This window comes from Echinops telfairi, unplaced genomic scaffold (assembly GCF_000313985.2).
Source record: "Echinops telfairi isolate 266 unplaced genomic scaffold, ASM31398v2 ScPeMD7_6;HRSCAF=24_1, whole genome shotgun sequence".
Taxonomy (NCBI): Eukaryota; Metazoa; Chordata; class Mammalia; order Afrosoricida; family Tenrecidae; genus Echinops; species Echinops telfairi.
In genome coordinates, this window is record NW_022103903.1 from 19,030,690 (window position 1) to 19,058,033 (window position 27,344).

The window sequence follows — 27,344 nt, forward strand, 5'->3', positions numbered from 1 at the left end:
AGGCACCCTTAGTTTATTCAACAACAATTCCTAAACCTGTTGCTGGTGCCACATGTAGTCTCTAAGACTATGAAGACTTTAGAACTCAGCCTACTTTCTTTTGAGCCTTCACCAGAATGGCTTTCAGGAACCATAATGCTACCAACAGTCCCTTAAAGCATCTAAATATTTACTGTTAGGCACTTTAAAACTTCAGTTTCCCCCTTTTAGTCATTTCCAAACCGTTTTAACATTGTAAGTGTTAGGCAAACAGAGCATTCTCTTGAGGAGCAAAATCAATGAAATACAGATAAAAGTATGTTATGTATGTGCACGTATCTACACACACATAGTACACACACGTGTGCATACGGCACTTTCAAGCAAATGACTTCATGGAGTTGCAGAAACTGGCATGTCCTAAATCCCTGGATGGGTCAGGTATCAGGTCATGACTCGTGTGGCTGCAGGTGCTGATAAACTTAGCGTAAGCAGGGGAAGCAGAAGGATGCTGGCTCCTAGGCTTGTGAAAACCTGAAAATTCCAGGGTTTGTAGGTCAGATTTGGCCCTACATGAATATCAGTGACTACAAGGAAGAGGAGAATGTTCTAGAATTGAAGATGATGGCAATTGTACAACTCTTCTTGATACGATTGAATTACTAAATTGTATGACGTGGATAAAATGCCAATAAAACGGTTTAGCAAAAAGAAAATGACCACTTGGATGAAGAATTGAAAGCTCTGTTAAACTTAAGAATCATGGCCTAGATAAGTTGATACCTAATATTAAGGAATCATCACACTGAATACATCAATTTTGGTCATTTGTGCCTTTTTTTTTTTTTTAAAAGCATAAACCAGGAAAAAGGGGGAAATGTTAAGAAATACCAGTGTGGAATGTCATTTGAACAAGAAAACTCTAGAATTAGGGTTTTATGAGGATGGGCTGCTTTTTTTATAAGTTTTATTGGCACTTTGTCCACATATCATATAATTCGATAGTTCAACCATATCAAGAAGAGTTGTGCCATCTTTACCACAATCAATTTTAGAACACACTCTTTTTCTCCGTATTCATTGTTATTCCTGTGATGTTTTTCTTCCATTTTGGCAAAAAGATTCACCAATTCACCAGCGTGTGTGCGTGTGATCCGCTGCCGTTGCTTAGACTCTTCGTGCTGGGGGGTCATTGTGGTTCTCGCTCTTCAGATTGTTCCGCAACCACTGCAGGGAACCCCGTGCTTGGGCTGCTTTTTCTTCTGTGCCATTCGGAGGTCTCACAGGCCATGGCGTGTAATCAAAAGTACAAGTTGGAACAGGAAGGGTGGTTAGCTTCGTGCTTCTCCAAGGTAGAGAAGAAAGAAGGGAAAATGCTACGAAGTAACTTAGAAATCTGCCCTCCCACATGGGGTTTCCAAATGGGCTGGCAAACCCGTTCTATTTTGAACACACAACAGTGAGTGCCTTCCTCGCAGCAGTTGTAAGCTGGGACATGTCTACTAGGGTTTCTTGCCTTTCGACACCCACATTCATATAGATCAGTTTGAGTTGATTGTGACTACCTATGCTAGAGGCCTGTTCACTTTGACTGCTAAGTTGTTGTCACTACTGTGACAGTCTTATTACCTACACACCTAATTGATTTTCAGAGATTTAAAATATTTACATATCTAATATTTACATTTCTTTTCATCTCCAGGGTGGACTGAAAGTGGAAATGCCTATGAACCTAAAGGTAAGTCTTAAACAGGCTTTTGTGATAACCTAATTTTTGTACTACTAATTTTTAGGCAAATTCAATCACTGAAAGAGGAGCCCTGGTGGCATAGTGTAGTGCTTACGCATTGAGCTGCTAACCTCAAGGTCAGCAGTTCAAAACCACCAGTTGCTCCTCGGGAACAAAATGAGACTTTCTGTCCTCTAAAGAGTTTCCACCCCGGGAGCCCACAGGGGCAGTTCTACGCTGTCCTGTAGGGCCATGAGTTGGAATCCACTCAATGGCAGTGAATTTGAGGTTGGTTTGGAGTCACTAAAATTAAAAATAAATAAGTGTTGCCTATCTATATGAAAATATTACCTTTTGTAAATTATCAAGGGTTCATGAAGGAGGGAGGGTGGGAGAGGGAGGGGAAAAATGAGCTGATACCAAGGGCTCAAGTGAAAGGAGAATGTTTTGAGAATGATGGTGGCAACGAATGTGCAAATATGCTTGACACAATGGATGGATGGATGGAGTGTGATAAGAATTGTACGAGCCCCCAATAAAATGATTTAAAAAAAAATAGTACCTAGCTAATGGGCATTGGACTGTTGGGAAATGGTTGTAGCAAATGGTTGCTTATGGCTATAAATGGGGAGTGGAGTCAGTATGGAAAATGGAGTCCACATCTCTCTGGACAACTCTGACAAACCCAATCCCCTAAGGAGAAATGATGATAAAGTTGGTTTGTGTTGTGTTTGGCTTGAGATGGCAGAAATCCTTTGGAGTTTTCTAGGAGACTTTGGGGAGTGATGCCTCAGAGGGGGATCAAGGCTGACAGAAGGAGGTGTTGGAAGCTCTTTTCAGATAAACAAATCTGAAAAGGAGAGGAACAGAGGCAAGTAGGTGGAGGTGGGACTCTGATTAAGTGCATTTTAAGAAAGAAAGGAGAACAATGAGTTAGTGGTGAGTATAAAAAGAGAGAGGATCAAAGGTGACAACAAGCTTCTGTGAATTGAGTCAGAACACCCCCAGAGGCAAGTATGCAGACCCTGGGACTCTCCTTGTCTTGTCCTCCAAACCAAAGCAGCTCTTTGGAATTTTAATTATGGATTTGGCAAAAAGCTATGGAAAGTGCCATGAAATTCCAGAAGAACAAGCAAATCTGTCTTGGAAGAAGGACAGAAGTAAGGATGGGGAAACTGCCATCTCACATGCTTTGGACATATTATCAGGAGAGAGCAGTTGTTGGCAAAGGACATGTTTGGTCAAGGAGAGGGTCCGTGAAAAAGGAGAATGTGCCCAATGAAATGGGTTTACACAGTGGCTACATCAGTGGGTTCAAACATAGAGGCAGCTGTGAGGATGACCCAGGACTGGGCAGTGTACATAGGGTCACTGTGCTGGGAGAACCGGACAGCACCCAAGAACCAGAATAAGACCAGTCAGCTACTGAGCGATCTTGTCTGTGGCTGTCCCTCCTATCACAGAGACACGTTTAAGCACGTTTTGTTTTCAATAAACCCGTGCATGGACGTCTGGAAACCTTTTACTTAAGCTTGTATATTTCTTTCCAGCTGTGTATCTGATAATCGGTTTTTCTGAAGAAGCTGTGTCTGGCTTGGCCAGTGTGTTTAAGCCTGGGGTCTTGTCTAGGTCATAGGTTCCCAAACTTATTTGGCATGGCACCTTCTTTTCACAAAACAAAACTCAGTATTCCCCTAGGCAATTTAAACCTTTTGCACGATCATTCATAATCCTGGTTAAAGTGTAGGTATCTGCTTTTGCAGCCCCTGGATGGTTCAACACCCTTTCCCCAGGGGGCATTATCTCCCACCTCGGGAAATGCTGCCTAGGCCATGCATTGTCATTTGTTGTCCACTTGTGCCCATATCTATAAACAGGACCGAGTAAAAAAGTGTATGCAGGGTAGCACTGTTGTCACTGTTACCGCTTCACACACTAAGGGAATGGAAGTTGTGCTTGGGAAGGGAAGAGCAGCAAAACAATAGAAGAGAAATACTTGTACCAATCCAAATAGAAATAAATGTACTATGAAGACTGCAATGATCTTTCCCTTCCTGCCGAGTAACCCATTTCAACTCAATATCTAAAGTATAAAACAAAACATTTCTCAGTTATTATTTTTAATGAGCTTTAAATTCAAATTGTGAATGTCTTGTTTCTTCTCAGTGAATACTAACAACCGGATAAGCAGTTAGTATTAAAACCACGTGTTTTCTCAAATTAATGAATCATATATTGATAGGCCTTATATCTCAAGAGAATTCTTATATCTTATGGTAGGAAACTCAATAGATACAAGGCAGATATGTATTAAATTTCAAATTCAGGGATGAACTTATCAAGATAGTTCAAGGACAAATTATAAGGCAGTTTATCCTAAGAAGTGGTAGTGGGATTTGGGCAATTTGGGCATCCAGAACAACAATATTCTGTGAGTGTACTAACGTAAGAGAAACATGTTAATTAATATATTCTTAATCTTTTGTTCATGCTGAGTTACTTTGTAAGGTACATATTGCTGAAAAGGCAGTGGTTCCTATTCTCTTTATGGTCTTTAATAAAACTTATGTAAGTTAGTATGTAACTGTTATAAAATGCAAACTTTTTCTGAACTGTTTTTCAGGTTATTATTTATGAGAAACCGCACTTTTGTGGACAGGCCAAGGATTTTAGTGAACATATAGATTCTGTTCCTAAGTTTTTAAAAAACGATGGGGAAAATTTTCATGGAATTGGATCAATTCGTGTCATCGGTGGCGTGTGAGTGTCATCATTTAAATGTTTTCAGTAGTCTAGTTTTAAAGCTCAACACACACAAAATATGGTAGGCAGAGCAAAATTCAGTCTCTCTTAATCTGAAAATAGCAATCTCATTTAACCTAGAAGACAAAAATGATTTTTTTTCTCATGACTTTCCGTGATGGTTTTTAGTGTGGAAGATGGTTCATAAGAGCTCCACCCACGTAAGAGTTGTAAATACAGTATAAAAGGCAAATAATTGTAAGGTGATGTTATTTTCACAGACTGTGAATGAAGGAGAGCCCCTGGTTTTCCACTTTTTTCTGTTTTTACTTTTTCTCTCCAGCACCACCTCTTCCTCTGTTCTTTGGCTCTTAGTCACCCCTTTGTGCTGAAGGCTCTCCCTAGTTAGAAAGTAGCCTGAGATGTATGTTTCCAAAGTAAAGAACTAATCATTGGACCCTTGCTCTGAACTGCTCTTGGGAAAGCCCCCGAACATTCCCATTTGTGTACACATCCTCCTAACAAAGCCATCGTAATCTGCCATCCTAGTCTCTCTCAGCATTTACTTAGGCAAGGCATCAACCCCAGCAAATCTGTGGGGTGATTTTGGAGTCTTATAAAGGAAGGTAAAACCATGGAGAAGCAGTGTTATTTATTTATTTTTTGCCCTTCTCAAACCAGTGTTGGGCTCCAGAAACATTTTGCTCTTTGTCTTGAGATGTTGGTTTTATTTGGAATGTTTGTTTTTTTCTCAATTTAAGCATCATTACCTCTTGATGTTGTTCTAACACCTGCTAATTTGTTCATTCTGATCTAGCAAAAACATGCTACTAAATTATGTATATAGTGTAGATGATTCACCTAAGGTGAACTAATGGACTACACACCTACTCATTTTTTGAAACGGTAAGGGTCCAAAGACCAAGCCAGCTATTATAGGTTAAACCTTGCTGGCCAAATGCTGTTCAGGCACCAAGAGCCACCTATTGGGGTTGCTCCCGCTCCTGTAGTGACTGCTTACCTGCCTCTAACATTATTCACCGGTACGTAGATTTACTATGGTCACTGTGTCAGTCTGAGTAAACTAGAGAAACAAATCTGTAGATACTCAGGTGTATAAGAAAGAGCTTTCGATGGTCCCTGGCTATCAAAAGATATAGTGTTTGGGGTTTTAAAGGCTTGAAGGTAAACAAGCAGCCATGTAGCTCAGAATCAACAAAGCCCACATGGAAGAAGCACACCAGCCTGTGTGACCACGAGGTGTTGAAGGGATCATGTATCAGGCATCAAAGAACCAAAAATCATATCATTGTGAATGAGGGGGAGTGCAGATTAGGGACCCAAGACCCATCTGTAGGCAACTGGACATCCCCTTACTGAAGGGTCTTGGGGAGGAGACAAGCCAGTCAGGGTGCAGTGTAGCAACGATGAAACATACAACTTTCTTCTAGTTCCTAAATGCTTCTCTCCCCACCCCCCTACTATCACGATCCCAAGTCTACCTTACAAATCTGGCTAGACCAGAGGATGCACACTGGTACAGATAAGAACTGGAAACACAGGGAATCCAGGATGTATGATCCCTTTAGAACCAGTGCTGAGAATGGCAGTACCGGGAGGTTGGAGGAAGGGTGGGGTGGAAAGGGGGAACCAATTACAAGGATCTACATATAACCTCCTCCCTGGGGTTGGACAACAGAAAAGTGGGTGAAGGGAGATGTCAGATAGTGTAAGATATGACAAAAAAATAATAATTTATAAATTTTCAAGGGTTCATGAGGGAGGGGGAGGCAGGAAGGGAGGGGGAATAATGAGAACCTGACGTCAAGGGCTTAAGTGGAGAGCAAATGTTTTGAGACTGATGAGAGCTATGAATGTACAAATGTACTTTACACAATTGATGTTTGTATGGATTGTGATAAGAGTTGTATGAGCCCCCAATAAAATGGTTAAAAAAAAGAATAATTTTGATTTTATAAATACATTAAATAAAATAAATGTTTAAATTTTTAAAAAGAAAGAGCTTTATATACAAGAGCAGTTGAATATTGAGAAAACATCCCAGCCCAGTCCAGATCAAGTCCATAAGTCCGAAATTAGCCCATATGTCTGATACCAATGTATAAATTCTTCTTCAGACTCATGAAACACAATAATGCCGAACACAGGAAGATCATAAGCTGGTGGGTGGAAAGTCTTGTGGATCCAGTGGTGGTAGAAGCATCTCAATACTGGTGTGGGTCTCCACATGGCTCCTCCAACTCCAGGGTCTCGCTCTATCAGTGTAGCTCTGTGTGGCTTGTCAACAGGGATGTCTCTCTGTGTGTCCTGCCTCCAGTGAGCCATTTATCTCCTTAGTGCCTCCAAATGAGGTCATCAAGCTATGATCTGATTGAGAGGCTAAACTCCACCCCTTCACTCTGAATCCTCAAAGTGACACCAGATTATGTAACTACAACAATCATAAATGGGAAATGTTAGATTATAACAGTCAATTCGTGAGGAGTTAGGTATGTTGAAATTTATAACAGTAAAGCAAAGGATGACTGTACCATCCAAAGTGGAAATGTTGAGAATTTTCAATATTCTGGACGTGTAAGTCATACCACTTATTTGATCTGGCATATTGGTAAAAATCCTTCCTTGAATATGAGAAATTTATTTTTGTACTTGTAGAACATATCTGACTTGGATAAATGCATGTTTAGTGTTTGCTGCCCTCTAGTTTTCTCAGTACACATGCTTCTTGTTAATCCTATTAAAATACTTTCGCCTTGGCCCTCTTTCGAAATCTGGGTGTTTTTCATATTAACTGGATCGGTTTAAAACTAGTGTCTGCTACATAGAAAATTCCTTGCTAACATCCAGAATCTTTTTGGCAACTATTTTATAAACATCTGATACAAGTATTATGACTTGTAATACAGTGTGAACACCTCATTTTTTATGACAATTCTAGAAAAATCTAATGCCCCATTTATTGTCCATTTAGAAATATACAATTGGCTTCATGGTTTTTTTTGGGGGGGTGTCATTTCTCACTTTTGTTGGTGACCCGTAGATCGTGCAGGCTCATCTGCATCCCTGTCCAATTGTGAGGAGGCTGCAGAAAATGAATTTTAAAAATCAATTTTAGATAGCACCTTCACGGGAGCTTTAAAACAGTGGTTCTGAACCTGTGGGTCGTGACCTCTTTGGGGGTCGAACAACCCTTTCACAGGGGTCGCCCAATTCATAACAGCAGCAAAATTACAGCGATGAAGTAGCAATGAAAATAATTTTATGGTTGGGGGGGTCACCACAACATGAGGAACTGTATTAAAGGGTCACGGCATTAGGAAGGTTGAGAGCCACTGCTTTAAAAAGTTAATGGGAAAATAATGGAATTTTCCCACGAACTTTCTGAATCCTCATATGTCACATGCACACACATACACACACGCACAGAGCTTTAATCAGAACTTTATTCTAGCACTAACACTGAGCAGATCATTTTGGTTATGCTCCACAGATGGGACACGTGATCCTATCATGGTTCTCCCGTCTGTCCTTTATAAGACCCCTGGGAGGCTCTCCTGGGTGACACACTCGTCCCCTAACAAAGGCCCGGGGTTGAGTCCACTCCGAGATGACCCAGGGAGAAAGGCTGAGCAATCTGTTGAAGAATCAGCTTTTGAATCTCCTCCGGAGCACAGCTGTGTTCTGACACAGATGAGGGCCCGGGAGTTGGCATCTACGCTTTGGTGACTGGTAAAGCTTCTGTGGCCCTCAGCATATATGTACTTTGTGTTCTTTTCCCCATGTAGGTATCGTAAAAGCATGCCTGATTTAAAATACACTTAGAATTTGAAAGTGTTCTTGTGTCATTTCTTTTGACAGAAGCAATGGTTTGTGAGTGAAGTGTCAGTCTCTTCACAGATATAACAAAAATAAAAATACTGAGGTGTACAGGGAGGCTCCAGAAAGTGTGTGGGTGAGCGGAAATAAATGATAACGGAATTTCTCTGAATTTTTTTAAAGCCCCCGTATATAAAGTTTGTTTATTACAACCCAAGTAAATCTCATCTTCTCTTGCCTTGCACACACTACCACTCTTGATGTTTTGTGACCCATAAAAGCTTAAAAAAATAAAGTCTTTGGGATATGTGTTACACCCTCACAACTACAGCAGTGGGTGAAGAGGGAAAAAGGGATAGTAGCTAGCTAGCGACCAGATGTTATCTTTTTGAGCTCTTGAAATCAGAAGTCCCAGCCCAGGGCCTCAAAATAGTTATTGGAACCTACGCAATTGGAGGAGTTCCCATCCTAACTACTCAGAGTAAAGAACGGAAGGTGTGTTTAAAAGCCATCTCTGCCTACATTTCATTAGGTACTGTGGTTTTACTCCATATAAAAGAGTCTCACAGAGGAGATCAATAACTAATGGCGTTTTCCAGTCTTCTGTGCTGTTAGATTTAGATCAGCAGTCAAGAAACTGCCCCTGAAATGGACTCTGTCTCTGTGTTTCCTGTATGCATAAGCGTCCCTGATAACATGGTCGGACCAGAATTTCCCACCAGTAAATATTTACGGTTGCCTTTGTATACATGTAGGGTTGGCATCAGGATACATACCAGCTGTAGCCTTCTCCAGTTTTCATTGTAAACACATCTGTCAATGTGTCTTAGATGTCATGAGATGATCCTTTGATTTGAACTCAGAGTGTGTGTTTAGAATAGAAGCCATTCTGGGACTCCGGAAGGACTGGATTGGTAAAAGAAGCAGTTATGTGTTGATCGTAATGTTGTGAGTGTGTAACATTCCTGCTTGGCCCTTTGTGCTGCCCATCATTTCTCCTTGGCAAGCTGTGCTGTGGCCACGTTGAGTTGGAATACCACCCACATTCAACGTGCACTATGCTGCTGCAGTTCTAAACGCCTTCCATGGGAAAAGGTTTGCAATGATCAAAGTCATCCGCGAAGCATCCACTGTCTGTCTGTCTTTGTAAATGGAAACAAAATCAGATGGTTTTGCTTTTTAGAATAAGGCGATGAGCAGGTAAGTGCTTTCTCATGATTTTCTCCTGTTGACTTTCATGACTGCAGTTTGAGTCATGGCTCAGTTGGCTGGCCTCTCTCTCTCCAGGTGGGTTGCCTATGAAAAGGAGCATTTTAAGGGCCACCAATTCCTGCTTGAAGAAGGGGACTTTGAAGACGGTTTTGCCTGTGTGGCACTAAGTGGCCCCATCATGTCTTTCCGGTACTTACAAGCTGTGAGTTCCCTTCCTTATTTTTAATTTTCCGTATGCTCCTCCCTCCCCCTCACCCCGCCAATGAAAAGTTGTGATGGCCTCTGGTAGAACATGAAAGGATCAGATGATTCGCCCACCTGAGAGCGATACAGTGTACAGTATTTGGCATTCATTTCCTTCACTGTCAAGAAATCGGGGGTCCTCAAACTCTTTAAACAGGGGACCAGTTCACTGTCCTTCAGATCCATTGGAGGGCCGGACTATAGTTTAAAAAAAAACTATGAACAAATTCCTATGCACACTGCACATATCTTATTTTGAAGTAAAAACCCGGGGCAAAAACACCCGGCCGGATAAATGTCCTTGGCAGGCCACATGTGGCCCGCGGACCATAGTTTGAGGACTCTTGGTCAAGATGATTAGTGACTGTGCATGTTTACATGTCAGCTGTTAATTCCATAATTGCTTTCTGAACCCCTGCTATGTTAGAGGGACTGTGCTGGGTATTGGACATACAGTTACCAGAGATGGAGTCCCGACCATCACAGGGCTAGTGCTCTGTTAGGGAAGAGAGTCACAGTCTTCCAGTCTCAAATGGTCTAGCAGGTCTGTTTTTGTTTGTTTTTTTCTTTTGTCATCTGAGGTCAGTTCCATGTTTTCCTCTCAGTCTCTCAGGATCCATGTTTCGTGACCCTGATAATACTTACTTTCCTTTGTTCCAGAATATGTAGACTTAAAAGAGCACCTTAAGACCGGGAAAATGGATTTTATCTAACCAACGGTTAATTTGAATATGTATATATGTGATAAGTATTTGCACACTTCTCAGAGACGTGGCTTAGTATTAAATGTTCAGTGAAACATTCTCGGATGACATAAAATAAAAATTTAAACATATTTATCCAAGGTGAAGTTTTCTATCTAGCTTATGAACTTATTTTAAAGACGTGCCTACCAAATTATACTTAGAAAAACTATACATTCCCCACACGTAGCATAGAGATGGGAGCAGATGCTTAGAGAACTCGCTCGTGACTGGGACAGCCCTGTTGTTGTGTGAGGTGCTCGGAGGCATAGCTACTCTGTGTGCAGCAGAGGGACCTCAGTCCTGCACCCTCCTCACAGGTGTTAGGCTTGAGCCCGCTGTGCCAGCCCGTCCCCTTGACAGCCCTATGCGGGTTAATCAGTAGAGTTGATTTCTCAGCTGTCTCTAACCTGCAATGGAAGCGAGCACTGTGTACAAGATCTAAGTGGAAGTAATATGAACGAGACAAGAGGCCAGACAGCAGTGCTGCACACTGCAGTGCACTGTCCCATGACTTGGCCTCCCTCTGGAACATTCTGGGTGTACTAAGGTCAAATACCGGACATGCTCCTTAGAGATAACGTGGTCTGTGTCATAGATGCTTTGCACCAGACACCAGAAATGTGTTCCTAGTTCCAGATGAGTCAGCAGATACATTGACTGGAGTCTATTATTTATTTATTTTTTATTATCAATATTATTATTAATTTGACAGAAGTCAGGACCAAAAGGAATACAGCAGTAGTTAGACTCTAGGTACTAAGGTATTTTCAGTCTTTGGCTTATAAGGCTTGCTGGAGAATTCTTGTTTTTCCTCAGTTTTGTACTTGTTTAACTTTTTTGTTTGTTTGTTTTTCTTCTTTATTTCATGTCCAACTTTCACATGCATATGAAGCAATTGAAAATACATGGTTTGGGTCAGGTAAACCTTAGTCCTCAAAGTAACATCCTTCCTTTTCAACACTTTGAAGAGGTCAATGTGTCTTTGGATTTCTTTATGATTTTAATTTTGGATTAATACATATATAAAATTATTCCACAGTTCAGTCACATCCAGCGGAATTGTACGTTTGCTACCACAATCGGTTTCCAAACACTCTTTTTCTGTATAGACCCCTAATGTCATCACACCTTCACCCCACCACCCCCTCTGTATCCCCCTCCCCTAAAACCTTTATTCCACTTGCTGACTCTATAGGTTCATCGGTCCTGGCTTTCAGACCCCACAAAAGAAAAAATAAACATGTACCACAACTTCAAGGTGGTGACCCCCAATGACAAACTACTTCTGAGATAGCCCCTAATACGTACAATCAAAACCCTAACAAACCAGTACGTACGATTTTGGAGACCAGATCAGGTCTAGCGTGCATCGTTTAACCTTGGAGTTCCATTTGTTATGGTTAGACGTTAGTTCTCTTTCCAGACCTCGAGCCCAGGTGCAATCTGGTCGCGACCGTTGTTTTTCCCACAGTAATGGTCCTCAGTGGGTCTCGTATTATGTCCTCCGCTGGGGAGCATAGCTCAAGAGCTCCAGGGCTTCCTCAGCTGAGGCTTTTGTGGACTTTAAACATAATCAAGATTACTGATCCTTAAGAATATCTCTGGGCTTGAAGAAACGATGTGTTCATTTTCCCTACCAGTGGGGAGTATTATCCCTGGGACTACATTAAACTATCTAAAGTTTTCAGTTGGCTCAAGTGCTTTAAAAAAAGTGAAATGGAATACAGCTCTCAGGCCATCCTTCCTTTGTTGCTCTGCCTTCTCAAGCAACAGAGCACTGTTTACGTCTGTGTGACGCTGAGTGGTACTGTGCCCAGATGAGCCCGGGAGGAAGCTGGTGACCAGTTAACCCCGCAAAGCTCCTCCTGGTGACGGCGCCAAGCTCTGTCCCGCAGGGTCACCTTGTTGGGGAGGACTCATGAGCCATGTTGGAGGGTGTAGATGTTGGTGGATCTGAGAGAAGATGAATCCAGGTGAGTGGCTTCAAAGGAAAGAAGTCTTTCTAATTAAGAAAAAAAAAAAGCTGGAGAGAAGCAACGATGGGGCAGGAAAGATGGTGAATAAACAAAAGCAGCGGATGGAACGAGACAGGCGGATGATCCCACTTAGGAAGAGTCCTGCTGCTCCAGCCAGGTCTCTGGAAATGTTGGTGCAGGAAAGGGGCACAGAGTCCGGCGGTGGGAGTGCATGTGCTTGTGAAGGCAGACACTGTCAGCACTTGGGTTTGGCACGGGGCCCTGTGACTGAGCTCCTCTTTCTCTGCTCAACTTCAGGCTCCGTCATTACCAGGGGACCTACGTTGACAGGCAGTTCCCCAGTCCTTTCCCCCCCGCCCCCACCCCCATTGCTGCTGCCACACACCCACATATGGTTCTTGCCCCTCCCCTCTCACGTCCATCACAGCATTGCATAGGCTGTTTGACAAGGACAGTGCGCAAGGACGGCATGGCATGTACACATGCATCTGTATGCATCTGTTCTATGCCCTGGTCCCACGTGTGACCCATTTCTACCATCCTAACGGCCAAGAGGAGGTTGTGACCAGCGCAGAAGTAGAAACAGAGATCGTGAGTTCAGAGCCACCACCCTAGGGAGAGGAGAAATTGCAAATGACTGAAGAACTTGGGAGCCTGACTTCACATGGTTTTTGTGCTAGGACTTGGACTGGGCTCCCCCCAGCACACATCCTCACAGCCATGGATACTCAGGCTGCCTTGAGCTTGGCAAGCACTTTCAAGTTGTGAGGAGCAGAAGCATGTCCAGGCTGCTCAGGTGATGGCGGTCCCTATTCAGTATCATCAGATTTTTTGATACGCACCCAGATTGTAGCCGTGCTCCACTGGAGAGGTTTGTGTGCCTTTGACTCAGCTTTGTTCAATGAACTAGAAAGCAACCCAGTTACACCCTGGAATTCTGCGTCTGGAAAGTAATGCCGTCTGTGTCTCAGGGATTAGAGGGTCTCAAATAGCTCGGATGCAAAAGCGTTTTTGAATGAGGTGTTAATGTTAATGAAAGGGAGAGCAGGCAACAGTAACAAAGAAGAATAGTTTTCCCAGTTCAGTTTTTTATTTGTTCTTGTTTTTTTTGAGAGCCATGTAAACGTAGTGAAGCTGTCAGAATCTCTCAGGTTCCAAAGTTAGACTCTTTGAGAAGCAATTGTGAAGGCACACAGTAATGTTTTAGCAATTCTTTTAAATAGGTAAAAAGCCTTTTTTGTTTTATCTTAACATCTCAAATGTAATTTTGCGCCAGCTGCATCAGCAGTATTCATAACCTAGAAAATTGATAAGTATAAGGAAGCTTAAAAATTTTCATGTAAAAATTCCCATCATCCTCAAATTCCATTTTTGAAAGCCTCCTTGTAAAGTAAATTCGAGGACCTGTAAAACATTAATTTTCTTCTTCTCCTTGTAGATGCCTTATTGAAACTGTGTTCTTTTTGTCTCTTCTGGACACTGCTCTACTTGTTTATTTAAAATGACTTGGTGTGGGGGATGGGTGGGAAGGATTCTACTCTTAAATTATATCCATAATCTATTAAAAAGGGAATACTGTGCTTCATATTTTTTTTGAGAATTGAAGGGTTCAGAACATTTTCCATAGGTCTAAGACTTAAAATATAATGAAATTGTAGGGAGAGTGGGGGTGGGGTGGGTGGGGCGTGGATTTTAAAAATGTGTTCTGTATTTTCTAATCAGAGAAGTACACACATTTACAGACATTTGAGGGAAAACATTCAGCCTAAAAATGGTCCAATTTCCATGTATTTAGAAATTTCTTATGTTTTTATTTCTCCAAGTATTTCATTTGTTTTCTTTTTACTAACTTGTAATGTAACCAGTGTTTAAAAGTTTGTGTGTTTGTACTGGCCTTTCCACCCTAACATTTGTACTGGCCACTGATGAAGAATTAGGATCAACAGACAGATGGAAACACTTAAGACTTGAGTTCAAACCCTCTCCCTCCCTAGCTGTGTGACTTCCAGCAAGTTCCATGGTTTCCTTAGTTGTAAAACTGGAGTGAGAAGAGTATAGCTTCATGAGCGCACAACTCCTGGCTATATCTACGGTCAGGTTGTCAAGAAACCTGAAAATTCTACTTAATATTCCATCAAGTAATGGATTTCCCAAATCCATTAGCCATTTCTGGAAGTTGATGTTCATTTCAGGTTTTCACTGTTACGTGGTCGGCAGTTCAAAACCACCTACATCTCTGAGGCAGAAAGACGGGGCTCTTTACTCCCATAAACAGTTGCTGTCTCAGAAGCCCACAGGAGGGTCTCTGTGAGTTGGCAGCGACTTGATGGCAGTGAGTTTGGTTTGGGGTTCGATAGTGTCTTGGAGAAAATTCTCACAAGGTCAAAGAATGAGCTTTTTTTTTTGGTCTTTTTTTATTTATTCTACGATATCTTTTAAAATCATGTGCCCATTACTAATCTGATCATACTCATAGTGACCCTCTAGGACAGGGTCGACTGTCCCTGTCGGCTTCTAAGACCGGAGCTCTTCATGGAAGTGCAACGTCTCCTTCGTCTCCCACGGAGCAGATGGTGGTTTCGAACTGCCGACCATTCGGGATGCAGTCGAGCTGGAACCACTTGGCAGTTGGAAGAACTTTGGTGGCAGTGAGACGGAGGGTTTATTTTGCTTTCAGGACTCTGATCAAGTGCGGATAGTTTATGTTCCCAGCAGCAGTGTTCCCGCACAAAAGTGGGTTTTCAGCTATATGGTACTTTTAGACTAGTGAAAGTGATTGCGTCATTGATTTCATTTGAACGTGCTGGGTTTATTAGTGGAATGAGACTTGTTTTAATGGCAGTCATTTCTGTCTTAGGACTTGTCCGTATGCTGTGCCTATTTATTTATTTAGAGTTTTTGTATCTTTGTTTTAAAACTATTGATCAATTCCTAGATTGTTTACAATTCCCTATCATTTAAATGTTTTTTAACACACATATTTTTGGTCTAGCAAATCTTACTAATTTTTCCTGTTACACGTTAAAGCTAATAATATCCTCTCTTGCCTTGCTGAGTGTATATGTCTTTGTCTCATGATTTACTTAATGCAAACTTATATTTTATAGGGTTAATTTTGGACTATGGTGAGATCCAGTGATCCAGTTTTTCCCTTAGGAATTACCACACTGTTTGCAATCATTGATTAAATGTGTTTGGAAGGTTATCTGTGAAATACATTGAACCCCCGTGGCTTTTGTTGCTGCTGCTGTTCTTTTGAGAACTGTCAGCACTTAAGAAGGAAGGCTTATAAACTAGCGCCGAGGTGGCATTTGCCCAAGAAGTAAGACTTCAGTCTACTGAGAACTAACGTTAAGTATGAGAGCCACGTCATCCCAGAGACTTACCTCCTTCAACTTTCATTTATATAGTCAGTTTAACATTAATATGCAAATATTGCATCGTCTTGATTGAAAGTAACTTCAGGCTGATTTTTGTTATTTCAATTATTTAGGAATAACTAACTCATCAGGCCGTTGCTGGTTGATTGCTGTCTACAGAAATTGTGACTATAGAATGCTATTTGTACCTGTTTACAGCCTACATCCCACCGATAAGTAGGAATGGTGCTGACAGAGCAGTCTGTAACAAAGAAGCGCATTTGCTTTCCTAAGTTTTCTTCTGTCTTTGCAGAATTTTATAGAATCTTCTATCACGCTGTTCGAATCTGACCTGGAAAGCGGGAAGTTTGTTGATATTATGAATCAGGAAATTTCTGATTTAGAAGAAATTGGCTTTGGCAGTGAAACAAGATCCATTCATGTGAAAAGTGGAGTGTAAGTTGCCGCCTCCCTGAGGACGTCCCGAGGTTCTTGGATTTTTTTAATTGTTGGTTGCTCAGTTCTGCATCATCATCGTTTTCTTTCTGGTTTTTTTTTTTAGATGGGTTGCTTACCAGCAGAAATTCTTTTGTGGAGAGCAATACATTTTAGAAAAAGGAAAATATAAATGCTTTTTTGATTGGGGAGGATCAAGTAACATAATCATGTCGATACGACCTGTCCAACTGGTGAGTACAGTGTGAGTGGAATGTCGATTACCCAGTGCCAGGTGACTATGGAGTACCAGGAGCAAGATTGCCAGTGGGATTGTGAAGGAGGCTGCCTGTGTGTGTAGAGCTGAAGCTTCGTGTGAATTTCCACAGACTCTTTAAGAACCGGAGGAGCCCTGCTGTCATGGAGGGCTCACATGTTGGACTGCCAACCGCTAGCTAAGTCAGCAATATAAAGCCACTAGCTGCTTTGCCGTGGAGAGATGAGACCTGCTGCTGCTTGGGAACCCTTGGGAGTAGTTCTCCTCTGCTGTCCTGGGGGTCGGCAGTGGGATCAGTTTGGCAGGGGGATCTTGCAGGCCCTGGAGAGCTAATAAGTATTAGTAGCACATGCATGAAATGGCTCTTTAATATGATCAGTAAATTCATTGAAGAAGTATTTAGGGAGTGCCTCTGATAGGTCAGGCACTGGGCTACTTAAGAAAAACAGCAATGACGACTGCCCTTGAACAGCCTGGGTCTCAGGGGAGCGTGGCCCACGGACAATTCATTACGGAGTACACAGTGCTCCGTGCCACAGATGGGAATTCAGGGCATGACGTCTTTAGGAGATCGAGGCAGCTTTTCTAGACAGGGCAGGTGGACAGAAAGGGCATTGATTGAACAAAGAAGGCGCAATCTTGGGTGCAGAGTCACCTAGGTGGGGAGGAGAGTACCAGGTTCGAGAAGGGCAAACCAGGTAGAGGGATAGGGGACTGTGGAATAAGTGGTGGGAAGTGGGGGCTGATTGTCCTGGTGCATGTGGACCATGAGTTTATTCCAGCTCCAGTTTCATTCAAAACAATTGATAGTAAGGTTATTTTAAGACAATTTGGTAAGTTCTTTGAGGGTCATGGCCACTTCAAGGTTATTTAATAAGTTGGTCAGGCCCTTTTTCTTTTTTTCCTTCCCTTTTATTTTTCAATATGTACATGATTTTTGAAATTATTAAGATGCTATGACTAAGGTTTTAAAATGTTTTTAACATATTTTTCAGGAACCGCTTGGAATAAATGAGCCTCCGCACTTGGTATGTGTAATAATATTCTTACCTTGTAGTTGTTAAATGACTTACCAAGAACATCTATGCATGCATTCGCTCCTTCCAGTAACTCACATAGCTCCCGGCAGGGAGGCTTCTGCTGTAGTCGGAACCTCTGAGCAGCAGAGTGCCGGTCTCTGATAGTGGCTGCTTTGCCTGCCTTGGTCGCAGTTCCTCTGCATTTCCCTCCTGAGGTCTGTAACCCTTACCGCTTTGGAGTCCTCCTGATGAGATTGACCTCAGCCCTCCCACTCTGCTCTTTCATTGGCCGGCCCCTTGTCAGTGTCATTCTTTTTTGCCACGTGCTGCTCCTGGAGCAATAAACTTAGCATGGAGAAATCACAATCTTTGCCTGCTCACCGTGTAAATGCATTTCTAATAACCTAGCACAAATAAATAGGAGGGCCTTCAAAAAGTTTGTGGGAAAATTTCATTGACTTTTTTTTCCCCTTAAGGCCATTTTATGGACATGCAATCCACAAACCATAGAATTCAGTAGTTCCATCCTATCAAGAAGTGCTGTACAATCCTCACCACAGTCACCCCCAGAACAATGTCTTCTCATACACATGGTCAATAGTGCCTCACTTCCCCGCACAAGCACATTGTGTTTTAATTCCAGTTTTCGACAAGTTTTTGAAGGCCCCTTGTGCTTCTTTGAAAGGCTGGGAAAATTATCATCCTACCTCTTCACTTCTGTGGGTGGTGGTTTCGAGGATTGGGTAATACTCTGGCCCCACATTTATTTCCTACCCGTTGTGGACTAGACAGGGTGCCTGTGTAGTACTCCCGATAACTGTGACGTCACTGTTAACCCCACGTGAAGGAGGGAAATCTGGGATTCAGAGTTGAGCCATGGCATCACACACTACCAGAGGTGATGCGGGAGATGACGTTTACTTGTAGCTGTCCTTGATGGAACCATGCTTTCAGGGTCTTTGTGCCTCAGAGACAGGCATGCCCACCTTCGCAGTGCAGTGAGCACGGGTCAGCTGTGGGAGGAAGGGAAGGGCGAGAGACCGTGGCTCTTCTGGCTCATTTTAAGAACAGGTCAAAAAATGTGTGTCACAAGCCAAATAGACTGATGGATTATAACATTTGACATTTTCCACCTTTCCACCATGCGATACTTGTTTTCTCTCAAGTGTGTCTGGTTTGCAGAGTCAGGTCGGCCTGTATGTGTCTGAAATCCGCTTAGATGAGCCGTGTTTCTGTTCCCGGTACTTTCAGGTTTCCGTAGTTTCTGATCAGCTGAGTCCTATGGCGAGCATTTCCTGTCTAAATATAACTGAGTTGTTGTACTTTGAGTCACTTCCTGCCTTTGTATTTCAATTTTCCAAAGCTTCCACTGTGGGGTTTGAACGTACTTTTTCTTATGAATCAGATGATGTGAGCAGAGTAAGAGTCAACAGAGATGACCCCAATCTGCATTTTGAACCCTGTGAGTTTTCAGTACAGATAAAAAGTCACATTTTTCAAGCTCTGTTCCTTCCCCTGCCACCTCCCTCCTATTTTTGTGGGCTTCCTTGTGTGGGACAACTTGCTGGGAGGATTTTCTTTGTAGTATTTCCAGTCCAACTTGAAGAGAGAGGAAGAAGCCGAATCACCCAGTGAATAGCCGCAATTCTTTTTTTTTTTTGGCTATGGCTAAGCGACTGCCTTGTGAAATAAAAGTTTCTGACGAGGATCTGATAGCTGGAGATTTGGTGGCATGTGCAAACAAAGCCTCCTTAGTCTACGCGGTATCAAAGCTCGTGTTATCTCCACTGGACCCCAATTTTAGAACTTTCCCCCCTTGTTTATAATAACCCAAATATAAACAAATGGATTTTGGATGGCACTCAGTCCACTCCATACCGAGAAAGCATTTTCCCTTCAAAGATAGCCGCGACACCTGGACTGGCAATTTACACGTGGTGCCCAGGTGAGAGAGGCGTTTTCCCTGCTTAAAGAATAAGGAAGGAAGAGATACTCTGTCAAGAGTTCAAGTCTGAGAGGGAATTTTCTGTTTTATTTTTTAAGCTTATTTTAGAGAACCTCTAGCTACCTACCCATACTCAGTGTGGAAAAGCCAGAGACAGTATGTGTATATGTATATACTAGTGCACATCAAGGCATTTCTGAAATAAGAATATCGTTAGGAGTATGTGGACATGTTATCCTGAAATACGTCTTTATTGGTGCACAGCAATAATGCCTTTTTAATGGAAGAGATTGTTTACCCTATGGCAGAAAATCAATCACTAAATCTAATTACCAGCTTAAAATATACAAGTTCGTAAAGAGAGTTCTTCATAGTTCCCAGGTGGGGTTTTATTTTCTCCCCAAACCAAGAATCCCACGGAAGGTAGGGCTGTGTTGGCGTGTCATTCTCTTCATCTGCTGACAGAGTACTGCATTTCAAAGATTCCACCAGATTAAATTGCCTAGAGAGCTGTTTACTTTACAGTGGAGGCTGGAGTTAGGAGCGTTCTCTAGGTATTCTGTTCTAAATTAACAAATCCCCCTTTGGCACAACCAGCTAACGTTTCTTTCCTGGGATCACTTTCAAGTTCATTCACCACTGTAATTAAAGGTTGGATGTCTTTAAATATTGAGTTCATAATCCTTTTCATATCTGATTCTATTTTAAAAAAAATAAATAGCAACCAGGTCTAGTCTTGTAATAGATAACTTGTCCCCTGTTGATTTTGAAAGTGATCATGGAATCTCTTATGTGATCATAAGAGATTGTGTTGATCATTACTCTTTACTATCCTGCGCTACAGAGGAATAGCAACTTTAAGGCAAGTCTCGGTGAGAATCAAGAGCCTTCAAGGAAAACATTGATTTTTTTCACTACAACTAGATCATCATATTAGAACCCAAAGATCAGAAAGAACCTGAAAATTTCTCTTACAAATCAAAGAAAGTTGTTCATGTACAAGCAGGAATGTAAAATCATTAGAGAGCATGTAATTGATTTGAGAACTGCATAATATGAGTCCAAAATTGCATTCTGATTTTCATTTGTGGGATAAAAGGGAGCACAACTTCTGGGATGTGAGTCGTTCTTTAGTCTTGGGGTTTTGTCTTAATCACAAAGTGATCGTTTCTGCTTCAAAGTTCAGTTAGAAGGAAGAAATACGGCGTGTGAAAAGCCCCCTTGTAACCAGTGGTGGAGACTTTCTCCTGTTTTCACTTGGCTCCATCTGTGTGGGACCAGAGCAGGGCAGTAAGGGATCAGAGCAATGAGCTTCATTTGAAAGCTGTCTTCTTTTGACTACTGGCCTAGGTTCTAAGACACCTATTTAGAGTTGTTTTGTGTGCTTATTCTGCATAATTCTAGAAAGGAAGCCCGCTTAGTAGATAGCTTTTCCCACAACTTAATTTTACCAAGACAAAAAAATGCCCTGAGATAATCTCATAATTAGTAAGCACAGCGTTATGAGTCGGCACCTATAACAAGAAACGGGGCTAACTTCCTTATGCACGATCACAGAGCAGAATTGTGAAAGCAGACTCTCTCCAGGAGCACGCACACAGTGATTAGAATGAGGAGTCACTTCTGTGGAGCTGGTCTAATTTGAGGTGACCGACATAGGAGGAGAAGTCCAGGACGTTCCATTGTGCTTGTGTGGAGCCTGGACACGAGTCAAAGGCAGTCGCTCTGGCAGAACGAGGGAACCCCGCATGGTCTAAAATTAGGAAAGGTGTGTGTCAGGATTGTATCCTATCAATATACTTAACTTGATCGTGGTGAGTTCTGTGTAACCATTGCAGCGGATATTAGAACTTAGAGGAGTAAAATAAAGAACATTAATTAAGATGTATCGAGTACTTTATGACTACTTTTAATTTCATATTGTCTTCTGGAATCCTAGTGGAATTGGGCTGTATACAGAATGAGGCATCAAATTTGGAGAAGGGCGTATAAACAACCTATGTAGGCAGGTGACACTCACCTTGCTTGCTAAACGCAAGGACACTTGCTCATGAAGATTGCAGCCTTGAGTATGGATTATACTTCAGTGTAAAGCATACCAGATCCTCACAGTGGATCAATGTATAATATCATGATGAAAGGAGAAAAGATTGAAAGGGTCAAGAATTTCATATCGCTTGGATCCAAACTCAATGCTCATGAAAACAGCAATAAAAAAATCCAAACATACTGTATTAACCGAATCTGCTACACGAGTGATGAAGATCAAGGAGGTCATTGTGAAGATTATGGTGCACTTGACCCAAGGCCAGTATTGTCAGTCACCTCATATGCATAGGAAAGTTGGTTAAGGAATAAGGAAACCAAAGAATGACCAATGCATTTGAATTTTGGTGCTGGCTAAGAATATTGAAAATACCGTGGACTGCCTGAAGAACACACAAAATCTCTTCTGGAAAAAGCCCTGTCAGAATGCTACTTAGAAGCTAGGATGGTGATACTTTAGCTCAGGTACTCTGGACATATTATTGGGAGAAGCTGGTCCCAGCAAAAGGACATCCTACTTGGTAAAATGAGAAGCTATTGAAAAAGAGGAAGTCACTTGATGAGATTGATTGATATAACGCTGCAACGACGGACTCACATTTGCACAGGACAGAGCAGGGCTTGGTGCTGTAGGTCACTGGCCGCTAGGAGTCAGAACAGACCGGACAGCACCTAACAACAACGTATTTCTCACGTATGAGGTAAAACTAAATTCAGATCAGCCGTAAATCTGTTTTTAAATCTGGGCAAGCATGGCAACCCGTTGGATCCAAGCTACTCTATTGGTGTACATATCTGTATGGATGTACAAGGGTAAGTTGAAAAAGTGTTTTTCCAGCTCATCCCTGAACAGGTTTATCCGAAGCAAAACATCTTTAAGCTTGTCTCCGTGATCAGTGGAAGGCTGCAGACAAGTTCTCACAGTTGTACGATTGTCTTAGTCATATTAGGGTGCTGTGTTCATGTTCTGAATTTTATCTCTGGGTTCTAATATCTGTTACAATGGCGACACAGAACCCACAGACAAAATTCATGATTAAAGGGTCTGTAAGGAGGTCAATGAGTTGTAATGCCAGTGGGAAATGCTCAGGGGTGAGTTGTTTCTCAGGCCATGTTACAAAGTTCTATCGGGCATCTGCCAAAGGGCATCACTGTGGTGAGCTGCAACGTGAGGCATTCAGTTCAAGCCCAGCGGGCCAGCAAACCCAGCTTCCTGAATTAAGTGCCCAGAATGCCCTCCATTCCACAAGCCAGCCACCTGCAGGTGCAAAAGCACTCGGCTTTAAATGCTCCGTGGATTGGGAAGTCCATCACTCTGTCCACGCTCCGGCTCCTGGTGCTGAGCTGCTCCTTTGAGTTCATGTATAGCTGCCATCTGGATGCAGGAGGGTCACTGCACGGGGATCTTGAGTCCAGAGGATGCATTCCACTCCTGGCTCTTGCTGGCAATGAGACCCCTCCCCTTGCCTCACAAAGAGCTCATTTTATACACAGCAGGATGGCATTGCAGGGCCTCTGGTTCACAGGTGAATCTTATCAGTATCTTCCCCCACCTTCTTACCAGACCCACGCAGGAAGAGGCCATTCCATGGGAGGCGATTGAGTCGCAGTGGTGCAATCAAATGAACATATAACCCTTCACTCAAAGAGAGAATAATCTGTTCTCCACCCCCGGACTGTATCTTAGTTATAAGACCTGGCACCTCTGGCAGGAGGTCTCCAATTCCAGGCATTGGCTTCCTAGTAATCTTAATCAGCCAGGCTTTTTTCCAGGCTGCTCCAGAAGCAGTTTCTCTCCCCTCGGCATAGCATATCGTTCCTTAACTCCCTTACAAGTAACAGTAACTCAGAAAGCCATTGCATATTGTTTCCCGTTCCACACCACCTACTAAGGTGGCATGTCTTACTCAAGCCAGTCCTATTCATTAGCAGATAATGACTTCCCAAATGGGACAGATGCCAAAGGCATATGAAATCTGGAATTATAATATATTGCATAAAGGATTATAGCTGGAAGAGCCATATTAATTGAGTATAACTCAGGTGCTTTCAAAAAATAGCATATCCAATCTAGTCTACCCAATCATTGAGTATATTCGGTGACTTCTGAGGGACTCTCCTGGGCCAGTTGACTCGAAGGAAAAGAATATAGCTCAGGTCATGGAACTGTTTTTTATTCCCAACGGACAGTCTTGATTGTTGTTTTTTTTCTTTTTAAGACACAGGATGATAATAGGAGCTTATGAAGAACTTTTAAGAACATTGAAACCTTATTGGTTAATTCCGGGAGAGTTGTGCTGAGAAATTTGTTGTTGTTGTTGTTGTTGTTTTCCATCACCACAGTGAGCCTACTCATTTTTCAGGAATAAAGAGCCAGGCTTATCTTAGGGGATTTTTTCCTGGGAAATCTTATCATGTTCACTCTATAGCTTTGATTGTGCCCCTTCACACTTTTTTTAAAAAATCATTTTATTAGGGGCTCATACAACTCTTATCACAATCCATACACACATCAATTGTGTAAAACACATTTGTACATTCATTGCCCTCATTCTCAAAACATTTCCTCTCCACTTGAACCCCCGGCATTAGGTCCTCATTTTCCCCCTCCCTCCCCGCTCCCCCCTCCCTCATGAGCCCTTGATAGTTTGTAAATTGTTATTTTGTCATATCTTGCCCTGTCTGACATCTCCCTTCACCCACTTTTCTGTTGTCCATCCCCCAGGGAGGAGGTCACATATAGTTCCTTGTCATCGGTTCCCTCTTTCCTACCCACTCTCCCTCTACCCTCCCTGTTTCGCCATGATGAAAAATACAACTTTCCTCTAGTTCCTAAATGTTTCCTCCCTGCTCCCACTACCATGACTCGAATTCGACCTTGCAAGTCTGGCTAGACCAGAGGATGTATACTGGTACAGATAGGAACTGAAAATACAGGGAATTCAGGGTGGATGAGCCCTACAGGACCAGTGGTGTGAGTGCCTTCACACTTTCTTATCCCCCAAACTCAAAGAACATGGAAATGGAATGTGATTTAAGTCACATTTTGGTGTGGTATGAATCGAAGAGTGCAGAATTCATAAGGAAAGGGTTTGAGAGATAACAAACATTCCTTAAGGAATATATAAACCCAGGTGGAAGAGGATATGTTGGGAAATAATAGCTTTGTATTCTGATATTTTTGTTTAAAAAAGGTTTCTGTGATTTTGTGGCAATATTTACCTCATATATGTATGTGTGCATATTGTATGTGTATGTATATCTAGTTATGCAAACTAATTATTCTGAGCATGAATACAGACTGAAAACTACAGACGGCTACCCCGCCATCTGTGCTGTCTGAAATATACTTAATGTACACTATCCATTTGGGATTTAACATTTCATAGCTTCCGGTTTAGATGGTGATGTATAAATCTCAAGCTCAGCAGCAGAAAACGAACAAGCGGGATATAAGTCGTGATGGAGGCCGTGTGGCCTCTGCTTCGTGCAGTTTTTCTTGTTTTAACGTGAAAGTACTGCGTGTGGGAGAAATGTCTCTGCTTTTGGAGATTAAAACTGATGTGCCTTTCTATCCTTGACATTTTCTAAACCTTTAAAATTAAAAACAAAATCTGACAAACTGCTAACCCAAGTTTATGTCCTTACTGAGGAATTTGGAGGCAGTTTTCCCTGGATGTCAGGAGCCCAGGTGGTGCAGTGAGTTCAAACCCACTAGCTGCTACTCGGGAGGAGGATGGAGCAGTGTGCTTCTGTACATGTCTACAGCCTCGGAAGCTCCTTGAGGCGGCTCTGCTCTGCCTCTGGGTTCGCTGCCCTGAGCGGGAGTCAACTTTAGCGCATTGGGTGTGAGTTTCCCCGGATATGTAGAATTGTTTCCATCTTGGGCACTGTTCCACGGGTCAGTCTCATTTCGGACTCCTCTCGCTCGCTGGCTTTTGTTGTCCGACTGAAGGACTATGATAAGAACTTGGTCGGTCCATACACCACCCGGTTTCACAACAGGATGCCTCGCCGTGCACTTCACAGTTGGTCAAGGAGAAGTGGTTCTCTCACCTCCTGGCTTCAGTCGATCATTAATAGCAGGCGGAGCAAGTTTAGATTGGAAGGAGACAGCGAAGAGTTCCCCAGAACTCGAGAGACCATCGGTCTGTAAGAGGACCTTCGGGATGAGGCACACTTTCCATTCTCAAAGAAGCCTTGTTCCTGATGATGAGAAAGGACGTGTGTTCTTAGCACAGCGAATGCTATGGGCCAAGTTATATCCAAGACTCTTTGTGTTAGGATATATTTATAAGGCTCATTAATTTTTATCTTGCCTACTAAAGACCCAGGCCACTGTAGTTGTGGGTTGATATAGATCTGGTCTGAAGGGAATACAGAGTTGAGATTTCATGAATTTTCCTATGGGAAAAGGAACCAAAGTAGAAATGTAGTTGTAGCTCCCTGGAGGCTGTACATTTGCGGTATTCTTATCCTTACCCTGAAGCCTGTCAGCTAACATTCATGCTACAGCTGTCTCTTTTCACCGAACATCTTGCTCTAATCCCATCATCATTATCTTCCCCACCATCTGCTCCTCGGCTCTCAGGCACAAAGGAGGGCATGTTTTCATGTTTTTTCTTTCTCCCTCGCATTAACTGGAGCAGGAGGACATGGGGAGGAGAAAGGTGTGCTAACCAATCTCCATACTAATCATAGCTCCTCTGCGTGTGGTGCTCAAGTTAGTCGCCTCTTACCTTACACATGTGGTCTTGTTGCTGCCCCGGTCAGTTCCGACTGAGGGTGACCGTGTGTGTGCAGTGTACAACTGCCCCATGGGGTTTTTAAGGTTGTGAACTGTGAGAAGCAGATCACCAAGGTTTTATGTCAAGGCAGCGCGGGGTGAATTTGAGATCTGCCACTTTCTCGGAAACCTTGCACACCACGTAGCAACTCCTGGGCCACCTGGTTGGTGCTGCTGGGTATCCCCAAGTCGACTTTAGCCCCAAACTGACCCTGTGGGAAAGAGTAGAGCTGCCACGTAGGGTGTCTGTGCCACCATCTTTACAGGGACAGGTGACTCGGCTTTGTCCTGCTGAAATGCTGCATGGATGTGCACCACCAACCTCCCAGTGTTTTGCTAGTGTGCCACCAAGGTCTCACCATGTGTTGTTGTTGTTGTTGTCAGGTGCTATCAAGGTGGTTCCGGCTCACAGCAGCCCTATGTAAAACAGAAAAATGCACAGCCAGGTCCTTGCCATCCGCGGAGTTCTTATGTTTGAGGCCATGGTTGCCATGGTGTCAATCCATGTTGAGGGTCTTCCTCTTTCTCGCTACCCCTTGACTTTACCAAGCATGATGTCCTTTTCCTGTTTGAGTTTGAGTCTCAACATAGTGACAATGTTCTGAGTGTACTGGACAAAGGCTACATTTTAGGGGAAGAAGAATTCGGATGCACTCCTTTTTTTTAGTATTTAAATCAAACCAATAACCTTCACTTTAATAAAAGAAAACAAAAACAAGTTATTTTTCTGCAATCAATATTTTTGATGACTTTTCTAATAAAGGCTTAGTTACTACCATCAACCAAATAAAATATCTCTCTGGCTCTAAAACTAACTTATCAATGAAAATGAATGAGTTAAGTTAATTAAATTTTTTAAAAAATTTGTTCTAGTTTTTAATATCTTCTGCTTTCTTTTTTATTTTTAATCATTTTATTAGGGGGCTCATACAACTCTTATCACAATCCATACACACATCAATTGTGTAAAGCACATTTGTACATTCATTGCCCTCATCATTCTCAAAACATTT

At 42.4% G+C, this 27,344-nt stretch overlaps 1 protein-coding gene across 1 annotated transcript in view; it reads left to right on the top strand.

Moving 5' to 3' along the window:
- Nucleotides 1-27,344, top strand: part of CRYBG3 (crystallin beta-gamma domain containing 3) — a 151,064-nt gene that overhangs the window by 93,524 nt on the left and 30,196 nt on the right. The window contains exons 11-16 of the mRNA XM_045286223.1: nucleotides 1,682-1,717; nucleotides 4,332-4,468; nucleotides 9,575-9,701; nucleotides 16,137-16,279; nucleotides 16,386-16,512; nucleotides 17,531-17,563. Coding sequence (XP_045142158.1) covers nucleotides 1,682-1,717; nucleotides 4,332-4,468; nucleotides 9,575-9,701; nucleotides 16,137-16,279; nucleotides 16,386-16,512; nucleotides 17,531-17,563 — 603 coding nt within the window. The remainder of the gene's footprint in view (nucleotides 1-1,681; nucleotides 1,718-4,331; nucleotides 4,469-9,574; nucleotides 9,702-16,136; nucleotides 16,280-16,385; nucleotides 16,513-17,530; nucleotides 17,564-27,344) is intronic.